General features: G+C 38.6%; 1 protein-coding gene across 1 annotated transcript; it reads right to left on the reverse strand.

Moving 5' to 3' along the window:
- Positions 1–1,552: 1,552 nt before the first annotated feature.
- Positions 1,553–19,032, reverse strand: LOC137176031 (sodium- and chloride-dependent betaine transporter-like). The gene is made up of 16 exons (XM_067582059.1): positions 18,929–19,032; positions 17,583–17,768; positions 17,068–17,202; positions 15,890–16,030; positions 15,568–15,685; positions 14,373–14,423; positions 12,614–12,743; positions 10,957–11,091; positions 8,721–8,824; positions 8,513–8,637; positions 7,910–8,022; positions 7,319–7,456; positions 6,817–6,919; positions 4,048–4,148; positions 2,536–2,682; positions 1,553–2,387 (listed from the first exon to the last, which is right to left on the reverse strand). Exons 2-16 carry the CDS (start codon positions 17,755–17,757, stop codon positions 2,220–2,222), a joined length of 1,884 nt encoding a protein of 627 aa, XP_067438160.1. The 5' UTR covers positions 17,758–17,768; positions 18,929–19,032; the 3' UTR covers positions 1,553–2,219.
- Positions 19,033–19,624: the final 592 nt, after the last annotated feature.

Here is a 19,624-nt window from a genome sequence, read left to right on the forward strand (position 1 = left end):
TCAAGCAGAGTTGGCATCACTCCTGTTTCTTTCTCTCGGTCTTTTAAGAGACAGAATGGGGGACGGGAATACAAAGACAAATTTAGGGAAGATCCCAGTTCATTAGTGAAGTGCACTAATGATGCAGCAGAATTAATGAAATGTGATATCATAGCATGCTTCGATTTACCAGGTGATTTCAAATCTTAGCCCAAACATTGTTTGGTTGAGAGATTTGGCTTCAAATGTCTCATTTATGACAGAAACCCTGCGTTACGAACTGAAGATGTGGAGTTGGAAAGATGTCAGCTTTTAAATGTAAGAAAAGGCCTAATGAAAGACGTTATAAAGTTGCATTATGGGAAATATAGGATCCAGAGGTTTTGGAGCATTACCCATATTAGGGACTAGAAGTCATAATATCGCAGCATCTGCTGCTCAGTTTTGACCATTCTTTACTTAATCTGTTTCTTGTGAATCTGGCAACTTAGTGGAAGCTCAATACTAAATTGTTGGAGTAAACCTTTTAATGTGGCTAGAGAACCAACTCTGAAGTATTGGTTGGGTATGAAACTGCTCCAAAATGAAAAAAAAAATGAAGGAGAAAATGAACTTGCAAACAGACCTATAGTCTTGCTGTTTCTATGACAGCTGTTAACATCCTACTGGCCTTATTTAGTTCCCCTTGTTGCATTCTATATTTGCATATATTTGTCGATCTAGGAAATTGTTGGTACCCATGCCAATGATTGGGGTTTTCCATTACAGTAACACTGGCTCTTATGCGTCTACTGCATCTGGTTAGTGGTTGGTTATGTAAAAGCTGCAACGGGAACAGGAAAAACGGGAAGTGTTGCACCACTTGTTAACCTATAGTTCTATAGCCACCCTCTGGCTAACTGCAGCTCCTAATATAAGCAGAGCCATCAATATATAAAATAGGGGCATGACCTGACATGTCCATACTGTTGTTCTCCATCACTTGGAGAACATTGAATTGCCAGCGGCCCACGGGTAGCTTCCTGTTGTTGATTTTTTATCCTCTCATTATGAAAAAGAAGAACACCAGTGTCAATTTCTAGGATGCACCTTTGACCCACACAACCCAATGGTGGGCATTTTGGCTTTCAAGGCCAGACTTTTTCTGGAATGAGGGTCATTCTGTGTCGTCAGGGGCAGAGTGGAGGTGGTTGCAGGGGAGGGGAGGTGGGAGGCAACTGGGTGGAACTGTCTGTTAATTGAATGCCGGTTTGAATTACACAGATGACTGAGCTTGGCATTATAATGGAGCAAGTTCATGTTCACCAATCACACGTACGCTGTGACATGACACATACACACAGCCTGTTTGTGGTTTCATGGCTGTGTATTAAGTTCTTTTTTGGTATTTTTATGACAAAAAGAAGGTAGGAAGACACAGACATGAAGTTTTTGTTTTAATGTTGTTACACAATAGGAACACTGAGATCAGCTCAAACTGACAAGTTGATCATACTGAACTTGTATCGAATGTTTATCTTATCTGGTCAGAAATCAATGGACAGGATGAAAAGAGACACACTGCACCAGGACATTTAATACACTGATACTTTTAATGAGATTCATCACCATTGTTTACACAAGGTAATATGTGCAATACATAATATATAATGACACTAAAGACCATGGGCACATTCTGAAACAAATTTTGGTTGACTAAAATGGAGATATAACATTAATAAACACAAAATTCTCAAAGTAAATTGTGCAGAGTACAAACTATTGACTATCACAGCATCATAACAGTACATTAACAGAATTAATCAACCCTTATTCAAATTTTGCATTCATTAAATTTAACTTAATTGGATGACAGTTTTGTCTGCAATTATACATTTGATGAAGAACAGCTAATATAATTTAAAATTGCAGGTAAAATATGGTAATAAGTCAAATGAGCCAGATGCATGGCCTTGTTAATGTCAGAGGCCAACTACAGTATACAGGATTATAGGTAAGTATGAGTTTGTACATTTTATGGGACTTTTTCATTATTATTCATTATTTTAAAAAGTAATAAAGTAAAGGGGTCAAAAGAAAACATCCCTAAAATGATCTCCCTGAATACTCATGAAATGTGTAAACATTTATAAATCTTTGCATATGATTAAAAAAATGTGTGTTTTTGTTGTATAACGCAATGATGCTAATGGTTTAAACAGCATAATTTGCTGCAGGTCTATAAATGTCATCAATTACCATCAAACACCAATGGGTTCCTCTATCATCATCTTCTCGTTTCTTTTGTCCACGCTGTTGTTTGGCTGCCCCTGAGCCTTGAAGATAACCTTGCTACACAGTGTGAGCACTGGCTTGTGTGCCCGAGCCTGACGCAGGTCGCTGGATGGTGTAGTCATGTTTTTGGGATTCTGATTGTTAGGAGGGAAATGCAATTAAAACTCAGTTATGCAAACATCACAGCATCGTAGTAAGTGTTGAGGAAAAAGATTATGATTGAGCTTTATCTTATTCATTTATATTTGAAATTGACCAAATGCAACTTGTGAATTCACTCACCCTACACAGTGGGACCAACATGAAAATTGGGATGAATATCAGTGGAGTAATGATGAGTAGACTGCCCAATATGGTAGCCCAGAAACCGGGTACAAAATCATACACCACAAAATGGCCTCCCTCTGATAGGTCATACTGCATAGTGAGCTAGGGGACAGGAAATGGACAAGTTAGAGAGCTTTAGTAGTAGTAGCTTTAGATAGTGGCGCGCTCTGTGGTGCGACAAATAGAAAGAAGAGGAATCAAAGCTATCTTTAGGTGAATAAAATCAAAACATCTGTGACAAGTCACACTTTAATTGATTGAATGGAAAAAATGACAAACTAAATATTTTTAACCAGATAACTAGGCACACATAATACTGGAGGGAATCCCCAACTTTTTCAAACTTCACTGGTCGAAAAAATTTAAGGACAGTACCAGCGTTTCTGCATGTCTTTAATTGCTAAAAAGCAATGAGTTCCCAGGATACTTTGTAAGAAAAATAAACTCAGTAAACAAACAGTGAGAAGAAGAAGACAGCAAGAATGGACTCATGTAAAACTGACAGGATTTTGTTTTGTTTTGTTGTTGCTTTTGTTTTTTTTGACCACTTGGGGGCAGCACAACAACCTGTAAACACAAGACCGACATATTATCTGTTATCATATTATCTTGTAGCTCTGTGTGTTTAGCTAGTTGCTAACACTGGTTGTCAGCAGTTTGGTGCTGGGCAGGTAGTGTACAGTTAATCAGAGCTAGAAACAAGGTTGATGAGAGATGATTGAGACCAAAACAGTCAAGTTTCTGGCAGTATATCCAAAACATTGAGCTGAAGTCACTAAAATGCTCTGTAGAGTTGAGAGGAACTAAAGAGTTGGATAATAATTCTCTGTGGGTTGGTCACTTTGAGCAACCCATTTCACATTACACATTTTTCCATTGTTGGTAAAAAAAAAAAAAAAATGACTAGTGGAGCGTAATGTCCTAAATATTTTTAACACAAAGTTTCAAAACTATCCACAGTTTCAACTATTACCACACAGTAATACACAACTCTGACCATGTCAACATAATCCAGTGGTTGTCTGGAAGGTAAAAACATTCATTCTTAAACATGCAAAAACATCAGTATGCACCTTTAACTGGTTTAATTGACTCCAGGTCGGAATAAGTGTGTCTACTGTTTCTGCTCTTGTACTGATCATGTCTGCAGTGAAGTGTGTTTAAAAACAGATGAGTCCACATTTCAATTCAGGTAAGCAGGCAGCTTCCCTCCTCTTATATGTGAGCTCATGCATAATTACTGATGTGGCAAAATGAACTATCTGAAACACTCAGCAAAGATGAAAGGCCAGGAGAGGTGGAAACACGAGGAAGAAAAAACGAGGGGTGATGAAAGGCAGCATAGGATCTGTGTTCAAAACGAATATAAAGAAAATAATGAATAGTGTGAAAGAAAGGAGAATACAGGAGAGACACACAAAGTAGATGAGTAGTAAGAGAGATGTGATCCAAGTGTGAGAAGCTCACCCAACAGATGGTCGGCGTGATAAACAACCAGCAGTACTTGAGCACAGGGAATGGCAGGTACCCTATCATGTCCTCAATGTTGTAATAGAAACGGTCCGCTCCTGCAAAGTCATGGACAGGAGACGTTAGTCAATCAAAGGGAACAGAATTGTTTTGTTTTTACAGGGAACACTCTCAAACAAATGGGGCCCTTAAATGAAAACACACTGAAATGGTGAAGCCTTCATTTTCTGATATCCAGTGGTGTTGAAATACAGATTTTGATTAAGTAGTGATATGATAAATCCTTACAGAGGACAGTGGGTTTTTTTCTCCCTAAACTAACCTGTGATTAGATGTTTGTTTACCCTGTTAAAACCCAACCTTCTTATCAATGTCACATATAAAACATAATCTCAAAATAAACATTTTAGAATGACACTTTGTTTAACACTACTGTATATTCACTATATTATATATATAATATAATGTGCCCTGTGGAATTTTCAAACAAACAAATGTTATGTTTACATTCAGTGTTTCTCACCTAAATGCATTGTATGTATCCTTGAGGTGTAACAAATGTGTTAAATGTATTTCCTTTCTCATAAAGCACTGGCAAAGCCAAAGTTTTAAGTTGTGCAATGTTTACATCCATTTGCTGCAGTACAAACAAAACCCACTCGTAAAAATATTGCTCCATAGCGCTCCTACTGGTCAAAAACTGCACAGGTTGCCTTTAACTTGTGATTATTCTTTTCTTGACTTACGTATGGACATAACTTTGTGGATCTAATAATGCTTCAACCCAAAAAGATTTTAAAGCTCTGTGAAACAGGAAAAATTGGTTTAGTTTTGTGTGTGTAAATGGTCTAAAAAATACTAAAATAATAATAATTTATTAACACAACATGGGTACCATAATCTAGGATACTGTTTTGGTTTCATTTATGTACCATATTATCTAAACATAACTAATGACATTCTTGTATGTCAGACAAGCAGCAATTGCTCCTGTGACATACTAATCTGATTTCTTGTTGGAAACATGTGATGTTTGTGTTTCGAACTATGGAAAATAACCAAATTGTTAGTGTGGAGGTGGTGTTTGTTGAGGAGGAACCTCCAAACCAACGAGAAGCAGGTATCAGGGGAAATAAAACTCCGTTTTAATCTCTCAGTTAAAATTAGGAGGGATGGTGAATAAATGCCAGGAGGGGGGAGATAATGTGAGTTTAAATGAGGAGGGATGAGGAGGAGTGAAACAGGAGATGAGGCTGCTCACCTTGAGCAGCTGAAGCAAGGAAGAGAAGACAATAACTATAGAAAGAAGGAGAGACATTAAAACGCAGGCCAGGAGATAAGTACATGACCTGCTTGAGGGAGCAACATCCACAGATTGATTTTTGCAAATGCATCATAGCAGAATAAGTTGTCGAACCTATTTAGAAAAGCAGACGCAGCCTCATAAATGATACAGTAATCAACCCTGAAACTAACTATGCGAAGAAGGAAAGTGAGTGGCCTCATTTCGATGTGGGTGAGGATGCATCGCCACACATAACACAGACTCACTCTGAAGGCCGAACGAATGGCTAAACAACTCAAACTGGGAAGAGGAAGCAGCTGCAGAGACTGATCAATATCTTGCTCTGCATCACTTTGCAGTGGGGGAATGTGTGGCTGAACCCTACTTCTATAGAGCAAGTGCATCTGGAAATGCAATTCTCAGAGTCCCGTCACTGTAATTGAATATATACTGTGAACGGTCAGGGTGTTTGTGAGTGCACTTCCAAGGAATATGCTGTTATATCTCCAGTAGCAGGCAAAGATTGCTTCATCTTCATGAAAGAAAATGTTTTGTTTTGAGAAGAGTATCAATACAGTACAGATGCCCTGAGAGATAAGAGATTACTTATAAAGACAAATATGAGAACAAAGGAACATTCAACCCACATGCTGTAATTTAGCCACATATACTTCTGATGATGAAGGTGTAGGAAGTGGTGAAAGCTGAAACAGTTTATCCAAAGTGATAGCAGATGAATACTGGGATATGAAAAGGTTAACATTTATGGTAGAGGAAATGGACAGATAGAACCAGTAGGTGGGGCACTTGTCCCTCTGGTCTTGATAAATGCCACAAACCACAACTGAGAGAAGGACAGTTTGTTTCTTTGACCGAATGCCATCCCCAGATGAGACTGATTAAATTGTGGTGATGAAACACAGAGCAGAATGCCTCAAATCTTGACTTCTCTGTGTTTGGAGTACAGAATGTACAGTACAGTAGGTGAAACCAGAAATACTACTTGAAACATAGCAACCAATAACTGAATAAGCAGTATCACAGATACTCTATACCCTTAGGGGAGTGTACCTACTGTATATGTGGTGCATATCCAGAATAATGTGAGAGAGATGTAATGTTAAGATAACTAACAATAAAATATCCTAAAACATAAGTAAACACAGAATCCTCTTTTCCCTTTAATTTCATCAAAGTGTTCTTTTGTATTGTAGAGCCAATTTAAAGTTATGCAGGATAAAAATAATATAACTGTCAAAGTTTTTTTTTTTAATCTAAAGCTGGTTTCTAAACAGATAAGATTACAAAGATAAGTGATTACACTGATGAAACAAATGCTGCTGCCGGAATAGCATAAGCCAGGGAAATAAAGTGAAGTTCTGTTTGGTAGCTACTGTGAATTGAAGTAAGTAAATCACTATAGTGTTGACAAGTTGGTGTGCATCATGTAGTGCAGTGATAACAGCCAGTCCATGACTAACCATACACCCAGGCAATGCCGATGGTCTCAAAGCAGGCAATGAACAGGAGAGAGATTCCACTGGCACCGTAGCTGTCAACTAGCTGAAAGAGGACTATCCCTCCCTGAAACATGAGCAGAAAAAAGTCATGGCAGGCAGAAAGATGAAAGACTATTTGTGTTTTTATACATGCATTTTATTACATGCATATTTATATTTAGTGTATTATTTATCAGTATCATGCTGATCTTACAGCAAAATTAGACTAGAATTTCAAGAGAGTCAGGCTAGGCTTGGGTTTATGATTTATGATTAGGCTTCAGAAGGGTTAGAGCACCAATCTGCTGCATCTAATAGATATTCAGTCTATTCATAGTATTGTATATCTACATGTATTTGTTGTTATTTGACTATTAGATCCCTGCACCACCCAAATTAAGAGTAAACAAGAGTTATGTGATTGGCTTTTCTTTCACTGTCACCCTTTCCCATCTGCCGTCCTTGTACCTTCCCTGCTGCTTACCTCGGAGACCAGTGGCAGCCCCAGTAGGAAGCAGACAGCAGCGATGACCAGGACCAGTATCTCTCTTCTGCCAGGCTTCCTGAGTTGACGTGGGAACAGGTCTGTGATGGCTGTGGCCAGGCTCTCCACACACACAAACTGTGAGGAAAGAACCAAAACGGATTAGCTTATTTGTAAAGAGCATATGATGCTGATATACTGGATATTAGGTCTGCAACTAACTGACATGACTGACTGTTATTTTCTTTATCTATTTAAATTTGTTTCTCTGACATCTATAAAATATGAAAATGGTGAAAAATGTCAATCACTGTTTCCCAAAGCCTGAGATGCAACCTAAAATGTTTTGCTTTGTCCCGACCAAGAAGTCCACAACCCGAAGATATTCAGTTACAATCACAGAAGATTAAAGAAACCAGAAAATATTCACATTCAAGGAGGTGGAACCAGAGAATTTTAGTATTTTTTTCTCAAATGTAATGACTTAAAACAATTAATCCGTGATCAAAATGGTTGGCGATTAATTTGTCGATCAACTAATCATTTCATCGACTAATTGTTCAGCTCTACTGTATATTATCCATTACATACCTGACTGTCCAGGCCCAGGAGGAGGATCATGAGGAAGAAGAGCACAGCCCAAAATGTGGAGCCAGGCAGTAATGACAGGGCCTTAGGATAGGCTATGAACGCCAAACCAGGACCTGTTGAAAGCATATGAATACATCTATCGACCCATGATCTGGAAATTTTGAAGACCACAACACAACTGAGTTCAATAACTGTATTTGTGTAGCATTTTTCATGCAGAGATTTGGCCCAACATGTTTTTTAAAGCTTAAAAAGAACAAACAAGGTCAAGAAGAAAAGTAGAACAAACAATCGAAAATTACTTTAAATCCTAAAAAACATTAACAGTAAAAAAATGTAAAAAAAATGAAATAAAAAATTGTGAAAGACAGTATTCATTGCATTCTTGTATACCTTTAGGAATGTCACTGGCCCAAATGATGATGAACTACTTTCAAAGGAAAATCTTTGAACTGTATCTGGACATAAGATGCCATCTTGTGGACACTGTTGGTTGTTGTCAACATTTTCAACACCTACAGTTTCGTTGCCTACATTTATCACATGACACTGATAGTGAAAACAGTCAAATAAAGGAGGGTGAAAAGTGGGGAATTAACTCACCACTTGCAGTGACTTCATGTATCGATACACCCTGGTCATAAGCCATGAATCCCAGTACTGAGAACACAACAAAGCCAGCAAAGATACTGGTGGCGCTGTTCAGACAGCACAGTGCCAAGCAGTCCCTGAAACATAACAAGAAGACAAGATGGCTCGATGAAAGAGCACAAATCTGTAAACGTGATGATGCGCTGAGAGCAACACTGACCTGTAGCAGTTGTTGTTGTATTTGTTGTAGCTTCCCAGAGCGGTCAGTACTCCCTGACACACGGCGTAGGAGAAGAACACCTGTGTCCCTGCATCAAGCCATATCTAGAACGGGTAAAAAAGAGACTTTTTAAGTTTCATATTGTTGAAATAACCCAGATTATATGCTTCTCATCATCCCTTTACAGAACAATAAAAAAGAATCTGGTCCAAACTATAAACCAGAACTGTACAATTACAAACAGCTTTGCTTTATGTCAGCATCAATAATGATACAAATGTCTGTTCTCATGTACATAATACAGGCATAAGGTATGTGCATCTTCCTATTATTTTATTTTGTGTCACTGTGTTCACAACTATGTGAATGAATGAGTGCACACCACACGTGCGTTTGCATTTGCGTGCATTCAAGTTTGTGGACATGGGCGGTTTTGTTTACATGAATGTCTGTCTGCGGGCCCTTTTCCTGACAGCATCTGGTTAGCATTAGAGACACGACAGTGCTTAGAGTCTTGCCCACTAAAAGATAGAGTTGGCAAGGCTCCAAAGCAATATACAGACCCCTACTCTGGCCCCATGCTGGGTCTGACTTATTCCCAGCCTCGGGTCAGAATTGTAAGCCTAGTCTATAGCAAAGCATCTTCACATTTGACACTGGACAAAGAGGGAACTGTTGTGTCCTTTTAGAAGCATGTATTTTATAGGAATTCCTCTTGAGCGTTCTGCATGCAGATTCTCCCACGCACAGACACTTAGACAAAAGGGGACACAGTCATGCATTAAACAGACCCCAGATACATGCCAGGGCTTAGTTACCACTTCCTCTGTGGATTAAGTAAAAACAGACACATGCATGGTCGGCAAGGCTCATAAGAAACAGATCTGTTTTCAGATTTGTTGTTAAGAGCATCTGGCATTGCATAACCCTACTCTCATAACTGCTTTCACCTGCTTTTAACATTACTACACATAATATTCTCACAGGTTTTGTTTTTTCCATGATTACATAGCAAGATTCTCACGATGGTTCAGCACGGCATGTGTAGCTGTTTTGCAAAAGATATGACACGTGTTTATCAGTTTCTTAGAGTGGCACAAATATTTGGTCTTCTAACTCTGAGTGGCATGACTGAACACAAGCATATTATCTCTCATTCAGTGTGTGGCGGTGAGTATACTATATAGGCTAGCAAAGAGGTGAAAACCCCAGTGCATCCAATTGAGACAGGCACACAGGAATCCAGTCAAACAGACAGAGACTGTACAAGAAATAGTGGGAGAAACAACTGCCAAAGCAAATACCAAGGGTCTCCTTTTTTATCTATGTGCATTTTATCTATCAACATCAGCCCTGATAAATTTGGATTTTTTTTACCACGCAGAAACACCACTCCCAGAAATGTTCATACAAACATGCACGCATAGGAACAGGAAGAGACACCCCTGCACCCCAAGACGAGTTCCGAAGCTTAACCCTCCAGCGATAACATTTGACCCCTGAAGCTGAGTCATGCTGTGAACTGTCAAGAGGAAGACAGAAGAGACAGAAGCAGGAGAAGGGGGAAGAGAAAGACCCCTTTTTGCCAGCTGCAACAGATGCAGTCATTGTGCAAGAGCATGCAACGGAGCCAAGACTTCACCTTCTGTTTTTTAGTTAAGAAATGAAATCATTATACTATTGAATAACAGGTCTGCTGTAAGACTGTAATACAGTGTGCTAATGTTTAGATTAGATAATCAATTTGCAGTGACAGTAGAGTTATTTTGACTTTTTATAGGAAAATATACCTTCAAAATGTGTTAGAAATTCCCCATAGAGTGTGCTGTTTTTACTTCTGTGTGATGATGTTACTGTATACTCAAGGGAGAAGCTTTCTTTGACAAACTTTTTTTTTGCTGAAAAGGATCTTGGTTTGCTTATCTTGTTAAGACTCTGTCTTGGGACCGGAAGTGTGGAGTTAAGGCAGAGAAAAGGAGTGGTGGGGGTTGGGGGGGTGGGTGAGAGTAACAGGACACTGTTTTCATCCTGCTAGAAAACAAAGGAATCTAACAGAGAGAGAAGTGCTGGGAAATAAAGTGAGTGAAAAAGACAGAGCACTAACTCATTGTGCATGTCTTTACTTAAGAGCCACATATTGATTAGTGTACTGGAAAGCAGGAGTTCTAGACAGTACAATGGTATTTCAAAAACCAAACATTGTTACAAAAACAGTTGATTATGTGTGTGTACTTACGCCTGGATCAATGATCTTACTAAAGTCAGGCTGCAGGTAATATTTCACGCCCTCGACAGCCCCTGGCAGTGTCATCCCTCGGAAGAAGAGGATGATCAACATCACGTAGGGGAATGTAGCAGTGAAGTACACTACCTGCAAACACATAAATGCATGCAAGCAGGTTATGGTTTTGTACATATGCAAACACCTTACACCACTTGCAATGTGTCTTTTGTAATATACACTATACACACCGCGTTAAATGTTTGGGTTTTTTTGTTTTGTTTTTATTTGGTGACTTGGGGTCAGCACAACAAGCAGTAAACAAAACAATATACTGTATTAATACGTTACACAGTTGTTAGGGTTGGCAAAGAGTTAGCAAACAGTTGCCTATTTTCACATCCAGCAGACATGGAGCAACATTAGCTTTCATTTGGAGTTGTATCTCCTGGCACCTGGAGAATGTAAGTGCAATATTCATTCTCCAACATTTCTGTTTTGGTCTCTACTGACTCCTGAGGGAAATATCTGGCTCTTTAGCTGCTAAGTGCTTCACCATGCTTACCAGCTAGTTGCTAACTTTGTCTTTGTGCCTTTCCATGCTGAGCAAGTAGCATACAGTGTTTGTTTGGGGTTTTTTTTAATCTAAAACAGCTGCCTGCTGTTAGAAATGTTGATAAGAGCTATGACAGTGAACCAAAACAAAGTTGTGGACCTTAAAACCAAACAAAGAGCTAAAAGATGCTAAAATGCTCCATAGAGCTGAAGGGAACTACAAAGTCAGATGATAATTGTCTGTGGGTTTTTCACCACTAGCAACCCCTTACGCATTGTACATATTAATTTCATCCACTGTTGATATAAAAATATTCATTAGAGCAGCTTTGAAGTTAAAATGCTGCAGATTTCAGTCCTGGTTTACTTAGTGACACCTGTGGTTACTGGTGGTAATTACAAGTATGTTTAAATAATACAGAGTTCCTTTCGAAATGATCCATGTATTGATCACTGGGGGCAGCAAACACACCTTAAGCAACTACTCTGTCAGAAAGAAAAAGGAGCAACTCCTGCATTTGTTTACAGTGCACCCAAACAAACTGTGGAGGATTAATTTACAAATTGGGGTTGGCAAAAAGGCTAAAACGACAGTAACTGAAAATGTGGGAGGTTGAGGAAAGTGAGATAAAGGTGAGTTGGATAGTGCACAATTCAAAATGAATTTGTCTTGTGTTTCCTCCGTAATTTGTCAAATGCATGCGTGCACCAGTTTTTGTTTTCCACATTATTTCTAGTACGTGATCCAAATCCCAAGCAGGAAAGGCAGACTCAGCCAGTTACTATGAAAACTACTAAAAAGGCAATTACAGATACAAATACCTTGAAAGGCTATTGCTGAAAAAATGCCAGCTATAGATAGCATCGAAATGACATTTGATATAATGAAAATTCGGATTTAGGATTATAACTTAATGTGCACTGATGAATCCAGATGAAAAGCAATCATCACTTATTGATGTCCCTTTATTTAATCTATGCAAATCCTAAAAGAGTGAATGTACATAGAGAGAAAGGTAAATAAGCTAAAGACAGCTGACATATGGACTGTGCATTAAGTGGCTGCAATCTAATATCAGGGAGGGAACTATAGTCTATATGCACCCTGAGTGCTTACCTTGCCTGTGGATTTAATTCCCTTCCAGATGCAGAAGTAACATATTATCCAGGCAAGCAGGAGACACAAAGCCAGGTCCCAGTGCACCTTACCCAGTGACATGTCATCTGACATTCTTAACACACGGTTACTGTGGGGAAGAAATGGGTCATGTAAACACTTATATACACATGCATCATCTGCAAATAACACACAGAATGATAGATATGTAGATGTGGAGTGCATACAAAGTGCAAACTTTCCTGACCTGAAAATGAACCAAGCCTGGTGGAAATATGTCATGACTAAACAGCATAAGAAGAATGCCTTGAAAGCCATCTTTTCTGTTAACATGCCCATGTGGAAATAAATTCAAATACATTGAAAAGGAACAAACATTGGTGCCATACATTCAGATGTTAAAGTGTCTTTTAGTTGATTTTGCATGGCTTTAGTTTATATTATAAAAGCTGCAGAGCACATATTGCTCTCATTGAGGGAAGCCAGTGCAGTGAAGTTGTATTTCTCAATATCTGATATCAGTGATTTCTCAATATGTGTTCACATGATAGATCTGGCATGTGAAGGGCAGCAGCCATGTTACGAAATGTTTAAAAGTTAGGGAGTAAAGCTGCGAATTTAGATAAGGTTCTGTAATTGGTCATATGTGGCTTTCTGGCTCATTTTTTCTGCTAGGTTTGGGTGTCCCTGGTTCACCTTAACATCATAACTCACTCAACACCCTGAGAATAAAGATGGCCTCTTGGTATCCTGGAAGCATTAAGAGCTATTTATGAGGAATGTTCCACCCACAGACAGACACACTGGAGAGTAAGATATTAATGTCATTACTGTTTTTTTTTTTTTGTTTTTGTTTTTTTTTTGTCATGGACATGGTTTTTGGACTCTTTGTGTTTTTGTTCTTTTGGGTTCTTATGTTCACTCCGTGTGTCTGTTTAATTCCAGTTCTTCTTTATGGTTATTGAGCCTGTTAAGTTTTCAGTTACAATATGGCTCTTTGTCCCTTTGGTTGCTATTCTCCTCTGTACCAACAGAGCCCTTGGCCTTTTCTCCCTGTTTTGTGAAGACTGGACTGGGTGGTAGGAGTATTACTTTTCTTGTATATTTTGTTAAGCTATGCTAGTCAGTGTGCGGAGTCATTTCTTATGTTGTTCTATTATTCACTTTCAGTAAATATACTGAGATCTAATAATGGGATATATGAACTTATGGGTTAAGTCTGTTTGAGTTTTCTGTCTTCTGGTTTTGGTGTGTCTAATGAAATCTAAGTCCTGGCTGACATCTCTGACAGATCATTGATGTTATTATTTTTGGAAGACGGCAGGTTATATGAGATTTGTCCTGAGTCCAGAGTCACTATTGCCTTTTGTGTTCTTTCTTGTTTTCCCCAGCCTGCTCTTCCCCACACACCTGCCTGTATCAGCCTCGTTAGCCCTGCCCTGCTCCATGTGTTTCCCGCAGCCAATCGGCTCCCTGTCTGTTCCCCTGTCCAGTCACCTGTTCCCCATTGCCTCATTAATTCTGTTTATATTTTAGCCCTGGGTTTCGGTTTAGTCTTTGTTGGATCCTTTGTTCAGTTTGTTCTGCTGGTCCTGTATTCTGTTTTGATCAGCCAGCTTTTGTTTTTGTCTGCACAATCCAAGAATAAAGAAGTTTCTTCAGATGTGCTCTGCCTGCTGTCCTTTTGTCCATTTCCTGTTACTCTTCATGACATTTTTTCATGTTTTAAGAAGTGTGTGTGTGTGTGTGTGTTTCTCACATCCAGAATTCCTCTTCTGGTGACCTGATCGAGAATGGGTCCGTCACATTACTGGAAATATAAAACAATGCAGGCAGGTAAAGTAAGCTGAAAGAGGCAAAGCAACTCTGGTTATCCTACCTCAATCAAAGAGTAGTTCTACACCATTCTCAGCTATTGTTGTAGCTTTGTTTTTTGTAGCCTCTAAACATTTATCAGGTCATTAATTTCCTGTATCACACAGATGACTCTTGATATTATCAAGAAAAATTATGTAATCTATAACATTTAAAGGGATGTGATAAACATTTTTTAAATTATTATTATTTAATATGCCACCAAAATATGGCCCTCTTTTCAGCCACTATTAAACTAAAAGCTTGATATGTCAATTAGATTTAAGGGGTGTACTTTTCACCCCTAAACTGTCCCAAGGCAGCAATTAAAATGTGTGATCTTTTACTGCAAAAACAGATGTAAGCAACTCCTGCTATGAACACATAAAAGCATGGGTGTGTCCCTGAGCTTTTGCATATGGAAGTCAAGATGATTCCCATATTTCTTACTACAAACATTCTTACAATGTTTTCTCACGGAAAGACATGCATCAGCATGTAGTGATCGTCCCGCTATGCATTCAACATGTATTACAAAAGAACATGTTTAAAAACTACGGGAGTTGACAAAATTCAGAACATGAATACATAATTAAAACAGAAATACATATAGTATGTAAGTTTAAACAATTTCATAGTTGTTAGAGAGATTCAAACGCAATTGTAAAGTAAGGTGCTTTAGCCAGGATTTTAAAAGGGCGATAGTTGGGGTAAACTGTTCCACAGTCTGGGTGCAGCAATGGAAAAGGCTCAATCACCTATGGCAGCATTAAATGTTGAGGAGTGAGTGATACCAGGATATGAGGAGATTGGAGATGTGGACTGGTGCCAATCAATGCAGAGCTTTAAAAACAAATGAAAAAATTTTAAAATCAATTCTATATTTCACTGGTAACAAGTGAGGAGAGGTCTTGGTACCACTGAGAAGTCTCGCTGCTGCATTTTGAACAAGCTGCAGGTGAGCAAAAGAAGACAGACTAACTCTCACATTGAGCTACATGCTACTATTACTTGACTATTGCAAGCCTGTCTCCAGGTCTCCAGAGAAGGAAAAGGTTTTTATCAAAGTGCTACATCTTGATAATAATGATGCAACTTACATGTAAGTGCCATTGTAGAAGTATTCAGCTGAGGTGATGTTGCTTAGGAAAGACCAGTTGGACTCAGGGTGAAAAATATCGGGGTTAGCAAAAATGCTCAAACGACCATGACATAACTCTACAAGGTAAAGAAATGAGAGATAAAGATGAGATTGAGGTTATACACTTCAAAATGTGAAAAAATGTTGAGAATTCATCTTATCTCCATCTCATATTTCCTCTGAGGTCAACGGGAAACCAAGATTTAGTGTGTGCATACTGCTTATGAAATACAGATGTGTTTAAATGAGCCAACTTTGATTCATTCCAAAGGGTTCCTTACCAGTGTTCCACCAGTTGTCACATGTAGACCAGGGCAGAGGGCTTTGGAAGGAGTTGATCAGGTAGAAGATAGCCCAGGCCAACACCACAATGTAGTAGATGTTCAGATAGATCACAATCACCAGAGAGGCAATCCCCACCCCTGCAGGAAACAGTGAGTGTTCACACGGTGGCTTTCGATTGATGAAAGTTTCTGTTCCCAGTCTCCAACACTGAGTTTAAGTAAGTATGTGTTTTATTTCTGTTCTTATTGCATGTTGGTGTAACATCAGAAGTGTTTGATATCAATAATCAATCAGCAACACTGGCCACAATCAGGACACATACTCCCTTCTACTTATTTTTTTTTTACATTAATGCCCTATTGTATGAGCAACTTTGCCTGTTAGACATTTATATAATGAGGAAAACAAGCCTTTCCCATGACTGACTGAATGCTCTTTAACTCCAGTGTAGGTCGTAAAAGTGAAATGTTGCATCAGATCTTAAACATTCCTCATAAAACCCCTACAATCTAGAATATTAAAGGATGTGTTCACAATTATTCAAGTCTTTCTTTCCAAATTAACATTGGAATAGTTTTTTTTATTGCCATAATCATTCCTCCTGTTCATACTGGCCTTTTGAATCTCTGCATAATGCACTTACTGTACAATAGGTGATGGGGGGGGGCAAAGTCCACAAGCTTCCTTCTGTGCAAAAAAGCTTCAGTCATCCAAATGAGTCAAATCAAGTATAAAGCATCTTTCAATGTCACACTTTTCTTAGTGCCAAAATCCCTCTTTTTGTTAGTATACTTCCACTGCAGTTCAACAAGGAAACACTGTGTAGAATTCCATTTCCAAGGAAACACACAAGACTGATGAAACCTCACATAAAAGCTTCAGATAAACGTTTAAATGCATTTTTGCACAAAATGACTGTGTAGCCACACTGTGTAGCCACACCCGTCACTTACATTGAAAGCACATCTGAAGGGGATCTTTTAATAGCCAGTATGAACAGGAAGAATGATTACAGCAAGGAAAACTTCTTTTGTGAACCTGAAAAGGTTATTGTGATCATTTTATATTTTCCAGTAATAATGACAAAACCACATTGACAAACAAGTATCTCCCGCATGTCAGCTGACTAATTCTTGTGTAATTCTACACAAATCTTTCTCAGCTGCGCTTTTACCCTCCAACATTGGGCAAATCTTCCTCCAGGCGGTGACTGCACCCTCACTGGTGTATTGGCCCAATGCCGTCTCCAGGAAAAATACGGGAATGCCACAGAAGAACAGGAACACAAAGTAAGGGACGAGGAAGATACCTGAAAATATAGACACATGTTAATTGTTTTCTTGGGGTTGGGGATTGGGGGTATTTTTCCCAGGAAAATCAAGCTAAAATTGGATATTATGACATGTTTTCTGACTGTAATGACAACTGGACTCTTTGGAAAACCTTCTTTAATTAAATCCAGACAGCCATGAAGATGATCATAAATAAAGATGCCTCTTAACTATGTTTTGAGATTAAAATGGAAGATGTTAGGGTCCCCTCTCCATCTCTCAGCCTCTCATGATCTGACCACTTGCCAACATGCACACGTAATGACAGATGAAAACTAACACTTACAGACATGCAAATGCTTTTACTCAACCTCAGCAGCTGTAAATTCTCTGTTTCAGCCAGCAAATAGTCCCTCACCTCCTCCATTCTTGAAGCACAAATAAGGAAAACGCCAAACATTTCCAAGGCCAATGATTTCTCCAGCCATGGAGAGTAAGAACTCCGTCTTACTGGCCCATTTCCCCCTCGCTGGAGCCCCTTTATCTGGCCCCGAATCTCCAACAGGGCCCCCTCCAGCTGTTTCTTCAGTCATGGTCTCTCAATCTGTTGTATGCACACGTAATTAGTCAATTAGTCAATTACTGGATCACTTGATCCTCATGCACTACTCCACTCTGTCTATTCTGTATTTCTGCATTGTAGAACTTTAGCCAGATTTATATGTCTTTTGCACAATCCATGGCCATGAACGCTGTTAAAGTTTTTTTTTTTTTTTAAATAATCTAAAGTTTTAAGTGGTGCTACGTAATGACGCGATAAATGGACCAGGGGCTACGTGATGACGCAGTAAATGGACTAGGGGTTGCCTCCTTCCCTGTTCGGAGATTTGCAGATGTGGGTAAAAAAGGGGCCCCACACAGCGGATGACCCCTCCACAGGAAAGCATAAAAAGACAGAAGTCCGTCATCAGAGCAGACTGTTTTCTTAGTCTGACAAGTAGGCGGCGTAGCCTGTTTATTTTTATTATGACAGCACGTTGTGATATTGCATGTTGTGATTATTTTCTATTTAATTCTGTATATGATCACATCCTCTGTGTGTCTGCATGAGGAAAGGACAGTGCGTGAACTTGACATCACATCCCTGAGAGTGAAAATATCGCGCTACTTGTTGAATTATTATTATTATTTTTTAAATGGATTAAAATATTCCCGCAAATGCAGTCGTAATAATTAATAATAATTATAATTGTTTTATTAAAGTTCATAATTATTTTATAAATGTTACTGCAAGAAATAGAATATACTTCATGGTCTATATAGGCCAACTGTGGTTCTGATTTCTCTTTATGAATAAAAACGTCTCAACCCCACCCCCCTTTCTACAAATCACAGCCCTTACGTAAGTGTGGTGAGATGACAAAAAAGGTCCTCGAATCTTGAATCCTTGAATCTTAATTAACACTAGTGAAATAAAAATGATGCCATGATACCTACCATATTCTCCGCAGCATCTCTCTTCCATAGTATAACCTTTGCAGATGTGCAACAAAACTTTCATTTATAGTTCTTACATTTATCCTAATGAATATCCCACACCACTCATAAATGCCTTTAACTGGAATTTTTTTTTAATTTTTTTTTTTTAAAGAGTCGACTAACTTGTTGCAAATACAAGCCTAAGAGTAAAAGAGAACTGCAAAACATCATGAGGCAGTAACATTTTCTAGCTACTAAAAAGAGTTTTGAATGTGTATAACTCACCCGTGAGCTTGGAGAGGGCGCCGACCATAAAATGTCTTCACTGTCTAAGCGCAGTTTGAAGAAATGCCTTTATTCTAAACTGGGGTGTGTCCTGAATAGCATACGAGCTCCACATGGACGCCCTCGCATGCACATTTAAAGGTTAGTGGAAACATTCAGATATTTAAGCAAACGTTACAATACTACAGAAAATACTGCAAAACTATTGTGATCAAAATGGACTTCAGAATCAAATTATAAATGAGTGTCCTCTATGTGTTATTATCTAACTATTATTGGATTATTATTGTTATTATTATTATCATATATGCATTATGTAGGGTCTACATGCATCATATTTTATAAGGTATAAAAAAGCTTAAGAACATGCAATCTCAGAATATTGCAAACGACTAAACACAATTCCCACCCCACCAATGGTCGCGTGTGTTTTTGTATTTTTGTCTTTTTAATCAACCTAAAAAACTTGTTTGAGTTGCAAGCTGAAACATGCCCCCCTTCGACCTTTTCTATTACCCAACTACCTGATACTCTACTTCTATCATACGCACTGTATACCAGGCATCTATTTCTATATTCCAAAAGCTTTTGTGTCTTAACTACCTGCAACTTAATGTTTATTAATAAACCAACATTTTAATGTGTGAGGCGGACAGTTTGTCTACCTGACAAGACAAACACTGGGAATACTGCTCC

This window comes from Thunnus thynnus, chromosome 23, assembly GCF_963924715.1.
Source record: "Thunnus thynnus chromosome 23, fThuThy2.1, whole genome shotgun sequence".
Classification (NCBI taxonomy): domain Eukaryota; kingdom Metazoa; phylum Chordata; class Actinopteri; order Scombriformes; family Scombridae; genus Thunnus; species Thunnus thynnus.

Coding starts and splice junctions, on each gene's coding strand:
- LOC137176031 (XM_067582059.1), bottom strand. CDS start 17,757: ATGACTGAAGAAACAGCTGGAGGGGGCCCTGTTGGAGATTCGGGGCCA. Junction 17,203..17,582: donor GTGCTTCAAGAATGGAGGAG/GTGAGGGACTAT, acceptor CTATATTTTCAG/GTATCTTCCTCGTCCCTTAC. Junction 15,686..15,889: donor TGACAACTGGTGGAACACTG/GTAAGGAACCCT, acceptor TTTACCTTGTAG/AGTTATGTCATGGTCGTTTG.